Source organism: Hibiscus syriacus, unplaced genomic scaffold, assembly GCF_006381635.1.
Source record: "Hibiscus syriacus cultivar Baekdansim isolate YM2019G1 unplaced genomic scaffold, ASM638163v2 tig00111086_pilon, whole genome shotgun sequence".
Classification (NCBI taxonomy): domain Eukaryota; kingdom Viridiplantae; phylum Streptophyta; class Magnoliopsida; order Malvales; family Malvaceae; genus Hibiscus; species Hibiscus syriacus.
This window is the reverse complement of record NW_024062977.1, coordinates 69,375-89,991: the sequence shown is the minus strand read 5'-3', so window position 1 is coordinate 89,991 and position 20,617 is coordinate 69,375. Positions and strand designations below refer to the sequence as shown.

Here is a 20,617-nt window from a genome sequence, read left to right as displayed (position 1 = left end):
AATCACTTACGTTATTTGGTTCGGTTTATTGAAGCTTGTGAATAGTTGAACAATTTGGGGTGATATATTTTATTATACAAATCATAGTAAATGGAGGTTCGGAAAGGAATTAGATTCAAATCAGTCATGATTTGATTGGCAAAATTACAAAATATATAAACAAGAAAAACCTAACTTCTTGACAAAGCCAAGTAGCCAACCCAACGACCCCTTTTGGACGTATCTCAAGCTAATCATTTCTTAATTCATTGTTTCAATTATATCTTTATATTCTCATAATTAAATAAGATACCTTTTTCTGCTAATTAAATAATGGCCAGAGTTGTAACCGACGTTAGTCACCCAACTTTAGTTTTAAAAAGTGTTTAATTTCTCCATGAGTCGAGCTCGAGTTGAGTTGTCACATGATTAATTCGGTCGAGACACAACCTAATGGTATGGTGCTGGACACAAGGACCGCCGGCCTCCTAATTCGTATAGCCTCTGTAATTGTATTGAACATTTTGTTGACGAGGAAAGACTTTTTTTTTCCTTGGTTGTCTACTGATTTTAAGGTTTCGTCATGATTAATCCGAATCGATCCGGATCGTATATTTGATTTTGGTGGGTAATTGTATTGAAATCTTTGTTATGATAACCTAGAGGTTTATGAGAGTAAAATACATCAACATTAAAGATAACGTATTGTAATTTGTTTGGTGGTCTAGCGAACTGAATTCCAGTGTGGTTTAAGATTCCGATCCCAGAAAAGGCAGAATGGGCAGCAACCAGTAGTTTTCGGCCCCTAAGCTGAGGCCTCAAGTATGGCAATGTAGGCTCCGACCCAATTTGCTCACCTAAAGACAATTTTCAGTGTCAATGATCTACTTCATTTGTTGTTGTGTTTCTCATAAACTTAGTCTTTCATCATGTCTACTGCAAGTGTTGAATCTCATTGTTTGTTTAAACTAAAAATCAATCATTGTACAATTTTTACACTTAATTTTAACTATAGATCGTTGCTGACTATGCTGAATGCCTGTAACTTAGATTGTAACATTTAATGGTTGCCTTGACCACTTCCGCAACACATTGAACATGGGACTTTCAGGGAAAGAGTGTAACACCTAGTCACTATAATGAAAAAAGAAATATAAGTTGTTGATAAAATAAAATTTATATTAAACTATTTTCTATGATTTCTCATATGAAATACGTTTGTGGAAGATAAATATAAAAAAATAATTAGGTTTATTTTAAAATATAATCATATAAATATTAATATTTAAATCTAAAATAATATAAGGGTTCTTAAATTATATTTAAAAAATAAAAAAAATTGGAGAACGTATTAACCCCTTGTAGTCCTAAATTAAAAAATAAAAATACTAATGATTAATCGGTGCTTGCAAAATTCACATATATCTTCATAAAGATCATAAATTCATAATAATATAAGATAATATATTTAAAAGGTTTAAGTAATTTTATTAGTTATTTATTATTCATATAATCATTGTACAATTTGGATGGTTATTAAAATTTAAAATTTTAAAATGTATACAAACTAAAATTATTATATAATCTCACGATTTTGAAATTATAGATGTTATTGTCCATGATTTAGCATTTTTTTATTAGGTCCGAATAAATATAAGAGAATATTTATTTAAAGATAGCACAAACTTGTCCAAGTGTTTCTATACGGTGGTCCGGGCGGGACCAAAACAATCAACGTCTAAAATGTATGGGATATTGCTTTTGGTCAGGTCTCTCTCTTTACAATTCTAGAAAGACCTATTGTCTACATTTTGTGCAGGATTTGGAAAACCAACTCTCTTTCCGTTCCGGTGTCCTAACAGTACAGTTCCAAGTTCCAACCACAGTATTTATACAAGTGACCTCAATGTACGAGTACAAGAGGTTTGCAGATGTTTCCATTCTACTTTCAAATCTACCCAATACCCTTTATGTGATTGCATTAACGAACTCAACAATCAACATCGGACATTATATACGTAATGGGCCTGTATTTTACCATCTGCATGTTTCGACGAGGTCTCCTCGAGTTGGAAAATCATGTTCTCGTTGATCTGTGTCCGTAAAGTTGATTACTTTAATGCATTCATTCCGTAGGGTACTGAGAGTGGTCAGCCTCGGCCTCCTCAGCTTGGTTAGTTGTAAGTGGGTCACATTCCACCTCTAGCTGTAATGTCCTTTTGCAAGTATATACAAACAGCCTGGCTTTCTCTCAATTCATTAAATGAATAATACATCAATCTGATATACATTGGATTGGAGAATGAATGCATTAAATTATACATCGATACAACTAATACAAGTAAATATAAGACCAAATAGAGAGTCATGGGACTTGAGGGATAGGATCTTAAGGATGGAGACACGGTCGGCTAAGGGGTGATTACATTATTAATTAAGAGTTAATAGTTATATAAACATTCATGCAGCATTTAGCAAATAAGCTGGCGACAATTATCATCATTCTTCAAAATCAAATGCACAAATTCAAAAATAATATGTAGTTAACAGTCTTGTAGTGGAAGGGAGGTAAATGATCAAACGAAATGCAATTAAGCTTTAAAACAACTTACCGGTTAAGTCGGTTACTGCCTCTTCCACAAGTTCTTCTATCAACTTCCATTCGATTTCTCTTCCGAAATTATTTGTTTCCATTTTCATGTTATCAACCCACCCTTTACCCACCACTTCTTTCTGCACCACTTTTTCCGCCACCAGGCTGTCGCTGTCCCCATCGTCCCGCACCAAACATTTCACCTCGCCGGAAAACCATTCCTTCATTTGGGCCCATACATGGTCAACCAGCACGGGTGATGCACCCTCCTTGGCTCTTATCTGGGCCCTGCCAAATGACATAGCTCTCATGCAACTGTCTGATTCATACCCCGTGAGTTCTACTAATGCTGCATTGACACAGTCAAACACGAGCTTCCTGTTTGATCTCCACTGTCGTCGCTTAGCCTCGTTTGGAGGCTCCTTGTCATTCAAGTTGGCATATTTGTCTCTCAAGCATGGGTCCAATGGGCTTTCAGGTGAATGCCACCTGGCATTAAATGATTCAAACTGCACCTCCTCACTGTTGAGACCAACAGCTGATGGTAACAATTGGATAAATGAAACCCAATCACGTTCTTCCTCCTTGGAACCTGGGGAAAGTGGAGAGGGTTTTGATGGATATAATAATGTTTCTGTGTCTGAACAAGAATCATCCCATGAGAGGGTGCGAGCAATTGATTCTATAGGTGGTGACTTGTCAATCAAGTTTGACCTAAGTGGCACTCCCACTCCTGTATTAAAAGAAGGGCAAATAGATGAGGATCAAGGATAAGAGAAAACAATAATAAGACATTAGAAATTTCCAAATTTGATAAGTTTACCTCGGTGCACTGGTTTGAGACCACCGGAGGACTCTGAAATTGTGTTCTCATCCTCCTCAAACGGAGGTTCTAAAACCGAGATAGGGCTGGGTTGTTCCTGATTCTCAGTTATATGGGTGGACATTGAAGGTTTTGCTACAGACAAACCTCCCTACAAAAGGTAATCAAGTATTTAAAAATGATTAAAGTCATAGGGAAAACATAGAAGAAAAAAGATAATAAGACTTTTCTTTTTTTGTTCAAACAGATTAAAATTGCTGCATTACCACCCTCAATCCATTGTATTGGTAAAATGTATTCTAACTCCACTAGAGGAATTATTCATTCACAAAACCCAAGGTACCCCTCCCTTAAATCAGCAAAATCTATTCTAACCCTATTGCCGTAATCATCCCCATTCACATTCAACAGTCACAACTGCAGAGAATGAGGAATGGACCCTTGAAGTTCTTCTGCTACACTCTTTCCTGGATTAAACAAATGGGAAGCAACATATTTCAATGCAGAAAAACTGGAGCAGGTTGACTTCTATGCATGTATGCACGATATAAAGATTTGATAAATATGTGCATGGCCAAGAAACTAAGTTTGAACTACCTCCACAGCCATCATGCCTTGTTTCCGTCCTGCACCACTCAAGTCTTGTAAGGGAGTTTTACTTGCTGATCCATCCAGAACAGGAGACAGACACTCTTGGATGTAACTCTCATGTACACACTGAGATGCGTCATTGGTGATATTTTGAGGGTGAATAAAGGGTGACCCTGGTGTTCCAGGAGTAACAGATGGAGATTCATCGGTAGATTGAGATCCACTATATTTTTCTTTATTTGTTTTTTTATTCTTTGAGAAAAATAAACTTGAAACCTTCCCCTTCAAAGATGATTTCATGCTCTTTGCCTTCATAAGTTCCCTGGGAACTTGTTCTTTGCTAGCTTCAGGATCAGAAACTTCAACATTAAGCCTGACACCATATATCATGGAAGACCCAGGCACTGATTTTGACCTCAGAATATTCTTGGGAGAATCACTTTTACTTTCTTCTTTGTACAAATTACTAGCTATGCAGGAAGTTGATCCCCTTGCTTCTTGTTCCCTACTACTTCCCTCTTCTTCAGATCTCACCAACTTCATCGTATCAGAAAGAGCAAGCATCTCACCCAATGTGCTTGAGCTTCTCCTGCCATGTCTTTGTTCCTGCGAACTCCTATTTGATGTCATCATGGCCCATCTCTCTGATAGCCGCTTCTTTGCTTCCCTACAAACTGAGGACTCAGGAGAACATGACGCACGGCTCAAGGGAGAGGAAGAATAATGACTAGCAAACCTATTTATGTAATCCCATGAATGTCTAGAATTGGGAGACATGACCTCTGAGTCACTGAGGTTTTCCACAGCGTACTCATTTTCAGATCTATTACATGAACTATCATCACCGGTGTAGCCATTGGAAAAACAGAAGAAAGTAATGTTTCATCCCTCCTGTGGCCCATCATATTTTCACGCATCTTACTAGTGATCTCGTTCGCTAATTCTTTTGATTTTTGTGCATCATCTTCTTTGGGTTCCTCACAGAAATCTCCAAGCAATAACCCAGGTGAAGGGGGAGATAGAGATGCCGGAGTTCTATTAATGTCTTGGGTCTTCCCAGGACTGGGCTTCAATACCACTATTCTAGTTGGTTGGGAAGGATAATCATCAACTTTTGGACTGGGGAAAGGAGAAGATGCAGTGTTATTTCTACCCCATCCAGTTACTTGACCTGTCTGAATTGATTTCTTAGTCTGCTTATCAACCTTGTCACCTGTTCCTGCAAATTTTTCTTTGTCAACCATCTTGGAAGGTCTAAGAACAGTAATACGTTTTGTCTGAGGTAGAGATAAACTTTGCAAATTGAGATGTTGAGAGAATGTAGAATTTGGCTCTTCCAGAAACTTGAGGAATAACTCTCTATTGGAACTCAAAACTTCCAGTGCATCTTGAAATTCCTTGGTCTGGCGAAGCTTTTCATCTGTCACCAGATGTTTCACTTCCATAAATTTCTGACGAACTAGAGCCATTTTATTCTCATTTGCATGATCGATATACCTCCCTTTTTTTGGAGAGCTACCTCTTGAATAGTTTGTTCTTGGGGACTGTTGCCAGATTTCATAAACACCTTTGTATTTGTTCTGAACTTCACAGGTACTTGCTTCACATTGCATTTGATCATCTGGAAAGCTTTGATCTTGCTCCCAGCTTTCACTTGCTATCTCAGAATGACATAAAGAATGTTGAGAAGAACCTTGAAAACGACATCTTTGTGGAGATGAATTATGTTGCTGCCTTGGTAGCACATCAAGTCCCATCAACTTAGCCACCACATTGGGTGGGTTACACTTCGACTCCACGTCTTTTGACATTTCCTGGGCTAGGAGCATCTTCATGGGTGTTGCATTACCTTTCTTGTTTGACAAAGTTCTCCTTAACTCCGATACCATCTGCACACACCAAAGAATATAAAACAGGTGAGAATATATCTGGCCAAAAGAAGGTGGAAGATATAGAAACAACTACTTGTGTACAGAATCTATTTCCAACTTGCTTATAATAATCATTATTGCAGAGACTAAACACCAAATATTTACCACTTTATCCTCTATTGGATCTCCAAAGGCGAGGCTTAACGTCCTAACAACATCAGATTGACTCCCAGAGTGGGAGGAACCTGCCCATCAACCAGCACTGTGTTAAAATAGCAGGATAAATATAAACAACCAAAAATCCCGATAAGCAACTCCAGATTCACACGTACAGTCGGATATCAAAATTATTTTGGGGGAGTGAGTTGGAACTTAAAACTTCCAGTGAGCTAACACCAGAAACATAGAAAGGCAAATAAAAGTAAAGCATCACTAAGGCAATCAACATGAGATAGAACAAATGACCCCCCAGGATTAAAATAAAATTCCATTAACTTAAACCTTTTCATAACTTAAAAGAATGTAAGAGATATCAGGTATAGGCAGAAGTTAACTTCTGCCAAATGACATTTTAGAGAGCACTGAATCAATATGGGGCAAAAAGAATGCTAAATGCATTGAACCGAAGGGGGGAAATGAATATTGAGAAAAATGAAAATCATGGACCATGTTATAATCCCACTACCCAAAGACAAAATGTTAAAATTTCAAAAACAAAACAAACAAAATACTCTAGCTTCTTCATGGCAAGAAAATCACCATCACGATGTGGTTTATCAGCAAGCAGGCGATTTCCAGGAATGCCAGAGTTCAAATCAAACAGGTTTACCATCCTGCCCAGGCATCCTGGAAATTTTTCAATATCCTGGCCCTTCCTCTGTTGAATCCCATTCATTTCAACACCTGTTAACCACACAAATCAAAAGCACCACATTCACTTCTAGCGTTTCTCTCAACATACAAATTGATAATTAAATCGACTAAGAGAAAAAGGCAAAATGTCGAATTCAAGCAACAAATCAGTTACATGAGAGAACAGGCATTCCTGGAAACTTTTCAATGTACCTTTTCTTTGCCGAATCCCTTTCATTTCAATACCTGTTAACCACAGAAACGAAAAAGTACCAAATTCATTATCAAGATTTCTTTCCATAAAATACAATAAGAAAAATAAAAACTACTAAGAGATGTAAGAAGAAGAAAAATTCAATGATGACTCAAAATTAATTGAAATTGCACGAACACTATAATCCTAAGTCTCAACTCCCAAATAACTGAAAATACAATGTTCCAATAATTCAAACATGTTTTCTCTATCAATTCCATGCCTCAAAAGCAATTTAAACTCTCCCAAACACGCATTCAGACACGCACACAAAAGAAGAAGAAGAAGAAGAAGAAAGGGAATTTGATTTTGAAGGGATATGATGAATTTAAAGTTCAATAAAAAGACAAATCTAATTACTTACAGAGTGAAACATTAAGAAAAATATTCTCTTTTCCTCACATGTTGTATCACGTCACACGTCGCTATAACCTCTGAACAAAAGACTGTAAAGTATTCTTTCTTTTCAAGGAGTCAAATTTTTACCCTAATTTGACAGTGATCAAAGTAAGGAATCAACTGCATTCATTGGAAAATGAGAAAAAAATCATCAAATAAAGAAAATTATGAATATCTAAATCAAGTAAAGAGAACGGAACTTTGAGATTCAAAAACTATAATATGTTGAATCAAAAAGAAGGAAATCTAAAATAAAGTAAATAGCTTTAAAAAAAGCTGAAACAAGTTAAAGAAAAGCAAATCTAGAAAGTTTTCAAATTCATTTTGCAGTTACATTTCTGCATGAGTAATAAAATCTTCGGGGATAAAAAGGGGATCGAAGAAGAAGAACGCCATAAACGGTGACACTAAAAAATGCTCCTTAGCTCTCTCCCTAGAAACTGACAATGCCAAGGAAATGCCGCCGTTTCCCGTACGAGTAAGAAGCAGATACAGAGAGAGATACCTGGTGAACAGAAGCTAACATCACGTGATACACGGCCGTAGATTCACATGAATCTGACAAACACGGTGGCGATCGGCGGCTCCGTTCCAGTGAAATGTGTGTCTGAAGATGAAAACTTTCAGAGAGAGGGAGAGAGGATTTGGCTTTTTTTTTAGGTTTAGCTTGTCTTGGTTATGAAGAAAAAATGGTTTTCCCTTTTCTCTCTCCACCGACTCTGAGTCTCTGTGTGTCGGATTCTAAATGGCTTATCTAATTATGATTCATTTATGAGTTTCGATTACGGAAGAGAGAGAGAGAGAGAGGAGAAGACGAGGGAGTAGAAAGTGAGAAGGAAGCAGCTGAGAGAGAGAGAGAGAGGAGAAGACGAGGGAGTAGAAAGTGAGAAGGAAGCAGCTGAGAGAGAGAGAGAGAGAGAGAGAGAGAGAGAGGTGGGATCGTGGGAGGTAAACAAGTTCAAGATTGTTCCTTTTAAGTCCCCAAAGTAAGCATGTAAATGAACTGAACGTTCAACGAACTGTTCATGAATTGTACGACGGGAAGTTTGTTTATGTGCGTTTATTTATTAAATGAACAAACATGAACAAGATTTTGTGTTCGTTTAATTAAATGAACGAATATGAACATAAGTCTCGTTCGTTCATTTACGTTCGTGAACGTTCGGTTATGTTCGTTCGGTTATGTTCGTTTATGTTCGTTCGGTTATGTTCGTTTATGTTCATTCATTTATGTTTAACCCAATATTCTTAAATCAATTTTGGTGACCAATTTTTAAGTATCTTAAAAATATTAATTAATTTGATATTCTGATGACCAATTTATGTTTCTATATTCATTTTCCCCCTTTTTTTCCCAAACCCTAATATTCACTGGAGAGTAGAGACGATCGCTGGAAGCTTCAAAACAAGTTATATTATAGTGCAATCTGAAGTTTTACAGGTCTGTTTTCATCTCTTTCTTTGTTTTATTTGGCTTAATAGTTGATATGTAAAGTTATTGTGGGTATCTTCACATCTAAAACTCAAGAAAACATCGTACTTCTTTCTAGAAATAGATGGGAAGATAAATGTAATAATCAGAAGTATATGAGCATCAGTAAAGAGAAAAATATATAGAATTTGCCATAAAACAAAACAAAGGTTTCTATGCAATTTCTGAAAAAGAGTGTAATAGCGGAAGTAATGGGTTTTCCAGGAAGAACCCATTAATAAGTAGAAAATACATTTTGACAATGAACTTTTATTTTCATAGTTCTTGTGTGACCTTTAGTTATGGAGTAGACTTTAGTTACGTTAAAATTTTGAATGGTGGTTTAGCAATAATATTAGTTACAATATGTAGCATCGAAGGGATTTCGGATCTATGTTATTGCCTTGTAGTCCAATTTGTACCGTTCGAAATCTTTATGCTGTTAAATTTTCTACTCTGCCAACGGAAATGACCATTATTAACAAACCTCACTAAAGTCTGACATTGATGTCACAAAACTTTTAGCCAGCGAATTTATTAGAATAACGTAGTGGAAAATGATTGTTTATATGTAATCATGGACCACTAAGATAAATATTATAGCGTTAAATTAAAGTCGTGTGAATCATTTAATATCTTTAAAAGATCGATCAAAATATTTGATATCTTCAAACATTTCATCACTGCTAATCAACTCTTACGCTATTTATCACTGTAGATTTGGTTGATTTGCATTGTCGACTATTTTTCATGAAAGAACAATGGAAGGTAGGGTCTCCAACGTTTATGTTCGTGTTCATTTATGTTCGTGTTCGTTTATGTTCGTGTTCGTTTATGTTCGTTTATTTATTAAATGAACGAACATGAACAAGTTATATTCCTTAATAAACGAACATGAACAAAAAAAATTTTGTTCATTTTTTTTCATGTTCGTTTATGTTCGTTTATTTATTAAATGAACGAACATGAATATACCTCCGTTCGTGTGCGTTCGGTTCGTTTACAGGCCTACCCAAAAGGTTAATAATGATAGTTAATGGTTTTTTCTACACGATTTTTCACTTACGCCTTTGTTTCTTATGCAATTTCGATTTACGCCCTTATTTTCTCTGGGTTTTTTGTTTTGCCGCCCAAGATAATTTAGGAGATTGTCTCAGGAAAGGCAGACTAAAATACAGTGTTACCGGATACATTAAAAGATATTTAATAAATTTAGTTTAGCGTTATCGGAAATATCGAGTAATAATAATGTAATAGGTGGAAATCATGAAGAAATATTAAAAAATTTGGCAATCAGCAAACTAAGCTTGTCGGTTTGTATCGATACTTTATAAAAAATATATTGATCAATAACAATATAAAAGGTAAAAAAATGATAAAACCGGTCTATAAATGACAAAACAGGTAAAGCGCTACCAGATATATTGAAAGTGTTGATACTTTATAAAAATATATTGATCCATAAAAATATAACAGGTAAAAAATGACAAAACCAGTCTATAAATGACAAAACAGGTAAAGCGCTACCGGATATATTGAAAGTGTCGATACTTTATAAAAATGTATCGATCCATAACAATATAATAGGTAAAAATGACAAAACAGATAAAGCGCTATCGGATATATTGAAAGTGTTGATACTTTATAAAAATGTATTGATCCATAACAATATAACAAATAAAAAATGACAAAACTGGTCTATAAATGACAAAATAGGTAAAGCGCTACCGGATATATTGAAAGTGTCGATACTTTATAAAAATGTATCGATCCATAACAATATAACAGGTAAAAATATGACAAAACCGGTCTCGAAATGACAAAACCGATAAAGAGCTACCGGATATGTTGAAAGTGTCGATACTTTATTATAAGTGTCGACACTTTTAGAATTTAAAAGAGAAGAAGTTATAGCGCTAATAAAGTGTCGATACTTTATAAAAATGTATCGATCCATAATAATATAACAGGTAAAAGAATTAAAAAAATCGGTCTATAAATGACAAAACATGTAAAGCGCTACCGGATATATTGAAAGTGTCGATACTTTATAAAAATTTATCGATCCATAACAATATAACAGGTAAAAATATGATAAAATCGGTCTATAAATGACAAAACAGGTAAAGCGCTACCAGATATATTGAAAGTGTCGATACTTTATAAAAATGTATCGATCCATAACAATATAACAGGTAAAAATATGACAAAACTGGTATCGAAATGACAAAACTGGTAAAGAGCTACCGGATATGTTGAAAATGTCAATACTTTATTATAAGTATCTACACTTTTAGAATTTAAAAGAAAAAAATTATAGCGCCAATAAAGTGTCGATACTTTATAAAAATGTATCGATCCATAACAATATAATTGGTAAAAAAATGACAAAATCGATCTATAAATGACAAAACATGTAAAGTGTTATCGGATATATTGAAAGTGTCGATACTTTATAAAAATGTATCGATCCATAACAATATAACTGGTAAAAAAATGACAAAATCGATCTATAAATGACAAAACAGGTAAAGTGTTATCGGATATATTGAAAGTGTCGATACTTTATAAAAATGTATCGATCCATAACAATATAACAGGTAAAAATATGATAAAACCGGTCTCGAAATGACAAAATCGGTAAAGAACTATCAGATATGTTGAAAGTGTCGATACTTTATTATAAGTATCGACACTTTTAGATTTTAAAAGAGAATAAGTTATAGCGCTAATAAAGTGTCGATACTTTATAAAAATGTATCAATCCATAACAATATAACAGGTAAAAATATGATAAAATCGGTCTCGAAATGACAAAACTAGTAAAGAGCTACCGTATATGTTGAAAGTGTTGATACTTTATTATAAGTATCGACACTTTTGGAATTTAAAAGAAAAGAAGTTATAGCGCTAATAAAGTGTCGATACTTTATAAAAATATATCGATCCATAACAATATAAAACGTAAAAATATGATAAAATCGGTCTCGAATGACAAAACCGATAGTAAAAAAGTTAGATATTTTAAGCAAAACTCAGTAAGAAAAGAACAAAAACTTTACAGTAACAGAAGAATAATATTGGGAAACCCACCATGTAATCAGTTTCTCAAAGAACAAAAACTCAGAAACAGGTAAATTTACAATGTAACCGGTAAAAATATAATGGTTAATTAGCAAATAGGTTTACATTATGTATCGACACTCTTTAAATATGTGTCGATGCTTTTTTCCCAAAATGAAAGCACAACGAGGTGCACGCATAAAGTGTCGATACATTTAAAACTGTATCAATCTCAAAAACATCAAAACCGATAATTATAATGTAATAGGTAAATTTGTAATGTTACCGGTTTAAATATATCTGTTTAATTAGGAAAATAGGTCAATATAAACGCTATCTATTACATTATATAAGCGCTACCTAATATATTATTGTACTTGATAATATTTCCAATTAAATAATATAAATAACCATTTTAAATTTTAACCGATCACTTATTTAACAGATCACGTTATTTTTTAACCGTTTTTTTAAGGCTCCGCACAATCGAAGATCCCCAATTTAGGTTAGGCTGTGTGTCTCACCTATATTACCTACTTCGTAGTAATAGTTTTGACTTTTTGAGGTTTCCTCATAATGTGTAACAGTGTGTTTATTTTTTTCATCATAAAGGGAATTCACTAATTTAAAATATTTTATCATTTACTTAAGTATCATTTCATTAACAAAAACAATATAAATCCAAATATTATCCACTCTGCTCCTGCCTGCCTCAAACCAAGCAAGCTAATGCCTAATATTGTCTTTAACAGAAACAATAAACATCCAAATATTATCCACTCCACTCCTGCCTCTTTAGAGGCCTCAAACCATGCAAGCTAATGCTTAGGGGTGTTTAAAAATATTTGACTCAGTTGATTCAATTCGTCGACCTATCGATTTGAACTTAAAAAAAACATGTAATTTTTTAAAAAGAACTATTCGAACAGGTCAAATATCCGACTCATGATTTTTCCCGTATAATTAGGTTAGGTCTAGACTGATTTTTTTTTATAACTGGATACCGACTCAATAATTTTAATATATATATATATATATAGTTTAAATTATATTTTTATTTTATGTTTCTTAATATTTTTATCTTAAAATTTAAATTTAAATCCCTATTTTTTAAGTTTGTATTATGTACTTTTAAGTTTTGAATTTTTCAAAATATTTTTTTTATTAATTTGTCAATATTAGATTCGAAAGAAAAAATCAAAATCAATTTTAATATTTTTAACATTTAAAAAAAACTTTATTATATATATATATATATATATATATATATATATATCCTTAAACCAACTTCAAATCAATATTTTTTGTGTATGTATTGTATGTTATGAACTTTTAAGTTTTTATGTATTTCCTATGTAATTTTTTTTTTAAAATAATTAAAAAATAAAAATTATATGAATCAAGTACATGTGAATCGAAAATGCGAATACATGATTTTATGAATACTCGAATATCATATATTCAACTTAACAGGTCGAATCACGGGTTAAGAAATAAACTATTCGGGAAATCGAATATCTAATACTTCAGATATCTAAAAAAAAATGTGAATACTAGATTTTGGACACTCGTACTAATGCCAGAGATGATGCAAGTGATTGGAGTTTATGTATAGTGATTAATATGTAATGACAACTGGTTGGATATTATACAGCCCAAAAAGAAGGATTTTGTACTATTATTAGAGGACAGAGCTAAGAGACATGATAAAGAAATGCCTTTTTGTTTAGGGTTGTTGAGTATGATTAAAGTGCTTAGCGAAACAAATAGTCTGATTTAGGTGATATTCCTTTATCACATCAAATCGCGCATAATTAAAAGAGCGAAGTTTATTTCCCAGATATCACAGAAAGGAACCGAGGCAAATGAGAAGTGCAAGAACTTGGCTTGGAAGTAGAACATTGAAAATAAAATAGACAGAAAAATGTGTAAGGTGAGATTACGTTTAACGGAGGATAGATTTTCCATTCATCTGCTTTGGATACTCTTTAAGTTCTTTTCTATGTGTCTAATATTCGAGGACGTTAGAGTGATCTGTCTTTGTATGTCTGTTATATTTTATTTATGATTGTACTAAGTGTATATATAATATTATTTTATGTTATGTCCTTTGTAGGTAATGCAATCTATGTATCTATTTTTAAAAAGAGCTGAATATTTATAGTTAATTTTACTTTATTTAATATTATTTAAAAAAAGATGTAGATTGATTGAATATTAGGAGATGTGAACGTTTAATGTCAAATAATTGAGAATTATATTTGAATATATATTGTCTTGTATTTACATCAAATTAATAAAAAAAATGTAGATTGATTGAATATAATAATAATTTTATACTTTGAAATTATTTTTAGAAAACATGTATAAAAAACACTAGAAAAATCAAATAATATAAAATATAAAGTAAAAATATTTTTAAAAATATAATAAAAAGATAAAAATATATAAAAATTGAGCCTACTAAATTATTATAAATATATTTAAAAAATCACATTTTTTATGGATATTTGGGAAAGTGGAAGTAGTGGGTAGTGTACCTAGAAAGATTTTTGGGCTTTAATGTTTATGTTTTTCATTTTTATTTTACTCTGCATAGTTAATGAGCAAATTACGGGCAACGGAATTTCTAACAAAATTCGTACTACCAGTTGCTGCTGTGCCACATTTAATAATATAGCAGACTAGCTCAGCTGCTAAGAATTAAGATTCATCAATGCTCTGTCTCTCTCTCCCTATTAAGAGTTTGTAAAAAAAAAAAAAATCAGTGCAGCATGTATAAACTGATGCATGGTTGATACTTGATCCTTACCTCAAGATATATCACATGTGATGATGTTCAAGCCCATCATTAATAACCACACAGTTCCCCCTACTGCATGCTCCCGAGCAATCAACAGAAGAAACTGCCACAATTATGGTGCCAGATTCCAAGTTTACTCTTACGGTTGTCTGCGACCTGCGTTTTCTGCAACGGATGAATATGGCCATGTGGTTGGAGCAAGTTTTAACCATGGCATCGATTCCCGGGTCACATGTAATTTCTAGAAAAAGAAATTTCATCAGTTATCTTCATGAATTTCATAGTCAGAATATGAGATTTAAGAAAGATGCAACCACCTTCAATACTTTCCATGGTATGCGACTATGTATTACTGTGAGATGACTATAGAAACTCCATCCACCTAAATCTTTTATACGGTTTAAATTCACCACACAATTTTAGCTACTTGATTATGACTAGTCCATCATATGTTCTTTATCCCAGACTGGATTTAACAAGCAAAAAGGGATGTACCTGATCTTTGTCCCGAGATATTTGGAAATAGAAAGATTGCTGGGCATGGATGTCTAGCATATCTTCAGTGCAGTTAATAAGGCTCCTATAAACTGAACCACCCCAGGAACTCTCAGATTCATATTCACTACGAAAATTCAATATAGGATTCCCATTGTGCATTAATGTAATTGCAAGTAAATGGGCATCACTATCTTCTTAAACCACTTAATTGTAAGATTTCCATTGTACATTAAGAGCAAAGCAAAGCTGATTTCCAAAACCAGGAGTATTATTCTCTTCAACCAAAGCATTGCTCATGAAGGCAAGGTGATTTTCCGGAGATGGGAGAATGTCACTTGTCTCACTGCCTTGACATGCAATTTCATAATGATTGCAGTCTGCAATGAGATTAAGGCACTTTGACGAATGAGATAAGGGCAAAGGAAAATGTTGCAGAGCTGCAATTATTTCTTCCTCTGTGTCTAAAATAGATCTCCCAAACTCATGTTTGTCATAACTGGCACTGGCGGGAGACACTAATGCATGAAAATCTCGGGGATAATTTCTTATTACAGGTGCTGAACACACAACCCAAGAGTACCAAATGATTCACACCAGTTATTTCGACTTTGCCAATGGTTCCATGAACTTGTACAGCAGGAACCAAGGTCCAATCTGTATTCGGACATGTAGATGATAAGCTACTTTCGTTTACGTCTATAGAATGCCACTCAAGCAGTGGTAATTGCGTCACTCTTCCTGGAGAAGATCCGACTGGATCATGTGAATCATCTAAGTTTTTTAAAGTACTAAATGGAATATTTAGACTTCGCTGATGATCCCATGAACATTGTAATGCAGGAAGGAACTACGGTCCATTTTGTATTATGGGACTTTTATTCATGTTTATATAATCCCATTCAAACGGTGGAAATCGTGGTTCTCTTCCTGGAAAAGATCCAGTTGGATCATGCAAATCATCAGGCTCTTTGAAAGAACTAATGGTAGAAAAGAACCATGTCTCACAAATGGAAAGCCAAAACTGGAGTCACCTTCAATGAAGGAGATGATATTTTTCTCTCTTAGTTCAAAGCTAGTTGACTCTAAATTATTTTGAAGGGTGCAGTCATTGTTATATGGTGGAGAGTAGATATTAGAGTGCATGGTCTTTGTTGATCTGTCTGACTAGTAAGATGATGTACCATATAAGGAATCCCATTCAAGCAGTGGCAAAAGATTCTCTCTCGCAGGTAAAGATCCATTTGGGTCAAGCAAGTCATCTGACTCTTTGGAAGAAATAAACGGTAGAAAAGATCCATGTTTCACAAATGGAAAGCCTAAAGTGGAATCACTGTCAGGGAAGGAGGTCAGATTTCTCTCTCTTAGTTTGCGGTTAGGTAACTCCAAGTTCTTTTGAAGAGAGCTGTGATTGTTATAGGTTGTTGACTCGATATTAGAGATGACCGTTTCTCTCGATATGTCTGGCCAATAAGATGATGTACCATTTTCCAAGTGTGACAGTGCATCTTGAACTTCTAAGATCTCCCTTGTCGGAAACCTATCAAGTTTAGGGGAAGAACATCGGACTTAGGGCAGGCAAATAACTCAGATTTGGTATTGCTTTCCAACGGTGCAGACTCAGCACTTCCGCAACCCTGCAAGAGCCATTATTTTCTTTTTTTAATATTGTAATAAAATTAACAGAAGAAATCATATCATGCAAAAAGTTGCAAGGGCATACATTCTTCTCATTGCTCCTAGGAAAAAGCCGATAAGCAGCGTTGAAATGACATCATACCTGAGAGAACATCTACTCAGTTCACGATATGAATTGTGAAAAAAATGAAATTAACTTTTAATAATGACAAGGCTAACCCCTTGGAATGGAGTTCCTCTATCTCAGGAACCGAGTTACAAGCCCATTGAAGCGGTTTCTGTCTCTTTCTAGAAAATAACTCTGTTTGATCAGAATAAGACCCTGAAAGTTGATTTTGTTCAATGAAATGGTTAATAATTCTCAGTTTTAGAAAAGGACTAATGTCGTTTCAAGCAGCAGATGATGCCTTCATTTGCAGTTTGAAAGTCCAAGGTCAAACCAATATGCAGCATATCCCTATATCCTCAAACAAAGAAATTAAACTTATATTCATGTAAATAAAAATTAAGAAATTAACATAAAATGAATTAATTTTAGAAGAAAGAGATAATTACATATGATATCCTCAAACTATAACTCGCATTCTAAACCAATCTTAAAATTTCGGAATATTTAATGTCTGTCCACATTATAAAATTATTTGTATCATCTCATATTTATCATTTATGATAACCGTCCAGCTCAGTTGGTAGAGCACAAGGTTCTTAATCTTGAGGTCGTGGGATCGAGTCCCACGGAGGGCATTTCATAATTCGGAGGTCTCCCACGGAAGCTGCTCCCAACCTGACATTGGGACAACCTACTATCCTACCTCCCCCTTACCCCATTACATATGGGAATAAGAGTCATCTAATTTTTATTTTTTATCTCATATTTATCCTTTTATTAACGTATCCGTTCACTCTACTATTTCAAAAAAAATTAATATATATTTTAGGCTTAATGTCCAAATAAGTGCCCAAACTATGCCTTTTTTGCCAAATAAGTGCCTATGATTTTTTTACCAATCCAGGTGCCTAACGTTACAAATGTTACCCTTTTAGGTGTCCAGGTCGTCAACACCGTTAGTTTTCCCCATTAAGTTCCATGTGTCGACATCTAGTAATTTTGAAATTTATTTTTTTATAAAAATATTAAAAAATATTATTATATTTATAAAAAAACTAACTTTTCTTATATTATAAAACAACTTCAAAATACTAAATCCTAACCTTAATCCGCCGCTGGCGCCTTCTCTGGCCACCACCGTCGTCGCCAACGTAGTCCTTGACATCATCCTAGTTATATGTTGTCGTAGTTGCCGTCGATTCACCGTCGAAATCGCGTGGGATCACGATTTTCATCCTAGGGTTCGTGAGATTTAAAATGTCAATTTGTAGTCGATTGATCATCAACCGATCACAATTTCATAGGGGTTATGGTCGCTGGGGGGAGGGGAGGTCGGGTGGAGCTTCTTTGACGGTAAAGGGCGGCGATCGACGTGGGTTTAAGGGTGGAAATGAAAGTTTTCAAAGTTTAAGGGTTATTTCAAAATTTATGTTTTTTTAAATATATATAGTTTTATTTTTTAAAATTTTATATAAATTTTTAAAATTAACAAGTGTTGACATGTGTCACTTAATGGGAAAAACCAACGGCGTTGATGACCTGAACGTTTGTAAAGTTAAGCACCTGGATGGGCAAAAAAAACTGTAGGCACTTATTTGACACAAAAGGGATAGTTTGGGCACTTATTGGAAATTAAGCCTATTTCTGAAGGTCATGAAATTGATTATGAATTTATAATATTCTAATAAAATCTCAGGAGCCTCAAAAATAAATTAATATTTTAAAAAAATCACTGACAATTCTCATGAACTGCATAAACATATTGATTTTCTTTAACCAATAGAATTAACGATATATTTTTTTGGACAAATCAAATTTATATATAAAAAGCAACAAAATATCAGAATATGTATAAAAAAATACGATACTCAATTCTAATCGACCTTCTAAAAAATAATGTGATTGCGTTCCTTCCAAATGCAGTCCACGCCAACTTTAGTATGAGAGTAGACAGTGAACGACCCTTGAAAAATCAACAGCCTCGGAGAACTAACTCAGCATCCCATTATCTAACCGGCCTCCTGCAATTACAAAGACCAAGAATATCTTCCCAAATCCCAGCAATTAACGACATATTAACAAAAAATTAAATTAAAATAAAATAATATCAATAATGTTAAGACTAATAAAAAATATTTTAAGATTTAAAGGCTAATCTTAAACAAAAAGGCAACCATAAATACCTTTTATTATATATTCATTTCCATTAATTTAATAATTTTAATATTCCAATTGAAGGTAAATTATGCATTTAGTACCTAAACTATTATTTTTAATCCGTTTAGTACATAAACTTTCAATTTTTTTCAAAACTATACCTAAAGTTTAATTTTTATTTCATGTTAGTATCATATAGTTTTTGTTTCATTTAAATTCGCAATTTAACCTTAAAATTTAAAAAAAAATAAAAGTTTAAATATTAAAATATACTAAAACTGATGGTTTATGATACTAAATGTGTAATTTACCCCCAATTAATTGTGTTGATGTCATTTTTTCCGGGATAGCAAAGGGTATTATAGTAAATAAAAGCCATTTATCCGTGGCGAAAGGATGAATCGTGATCACATTATACATGCAAAAGAGATATGGTGCACAGGTGGCAGCTTCCCAGTGGAGGAATTAATTCGAGTCCACATTCTGAGGATGAGATAATTCAGGTAGCCAAAGAAAAGCAAGAAAAAATCCAATTCATTTAACGCCTCTCAGTCTCTCTTTTTTTGGTTACCCCCCCCCGAGAACAGTTCTTCTGCCACACAGAAGACATGGCTAGCTGCTCCAGCATGGCATCGGCTGCTTCAGTGTTCTTGCGAACGCCCAGTGTTTCAAGCTTCGTAGCTTCCAAGACCAGCAACATGGTCTTTTACCCTTCAAAAAACAACAAAAACACAAGGCTTGTTGTTAGGGCGGCTGAGGAGGAGGCTTCACCGCCGTCTCCAGCCCCAGCGACCACCACTGCACCACCAGAAGGAGGCGAAGCCCCGAAGCCGAAGCCACCTCCCCTTGGACCAAAAAGAGGCACCAAGGTTAGCAGTTAGCTACCTCCAAACAGTCTGTATCTGATAGCTTAAACAAAAAAGTTGAATCATTTCGAGTTTCGGGTCAAACCATGTTTGCCATTTGTTTTATGTTTTAAATAAAAAAAGTTGGTTTTTGATGCCGTAGGTGAAGATCCTAAGGAAGGAGTCGTACTGGTACAACAGCTACGGATCAGTTGTTACAGTTGACCAGGTCACTCTTTTACCTCTATGCTCTTTCCTCCTATTGTATAATGATCGTCATGGTCATAATATTTTTAAATTACAGATGCGATTACGATGTTAACCTTAAACATTATTACGATATCATCATTATGTTACGGTTGTAATTTAATACTAAGTCTCGATGTGGGTACGTACCTTTGAAGAAACGATTGTTTTTTCGTGTGCAGGATCCGAAGACTCGGTACCCGGTTGTGGTTCGGTTCAACAAAGTGAATTACGCCAATGTATCCACCAACAACTACGCACTGGATGAGATTGCAGAAGTTAAATGAGTCACTGTTGCATTTTGTAATATCTTTAGTTTTCAGTGATTTATGTATGTTCAGACTTCCCCCCATCTCTGGCTTTAAACTTGTTTCTGCCAAAAACGTCTTGTACAATATTATCTTCTCTCTCTCTCTCTTCTTTTCTTCT

The 20,617-nt window shown here is 34.2% G+C and overlaps 1 protein-coding gene and 1 pseudogene across 1 annotated transcript; one reads left to right on the top strand and one right to left on the bottom strand.

Annotated features, from left to right (window-relative positions):
* Positions 1-1,665: 1,665 nt before the first annotated feature.
* On the bottom strand, positions 1,666-8,233 carry LOC120152160 (annotated as a pseudogene).
* Positions 8,234-19,636: 11,403 nt separating this feature from the next.
* Positions 19,637-20,612, top strand: LOC120152162 (photosystem I reaction center subunit IV, chloroplastic-like). Its single transcript, XM_039164437.1, has 3 exons — positions 19,637-19,966; positions 20,106-20,171; positions 20,371-20,612. The coding sequence occupies exons 1-3, from the start codon at positions 19,706-19,708 to the stop codon at positions 20,473-20,475; spliced, it is 432 nt and encodes a 143-aa protein (XP_039020368.1). The 5' UTR covers positions 19,637-19,705; the 3' UTR covers positions 20,476-20,612.
* Positions 20,613-20,617: the final 5 nt, after the last annotated feature.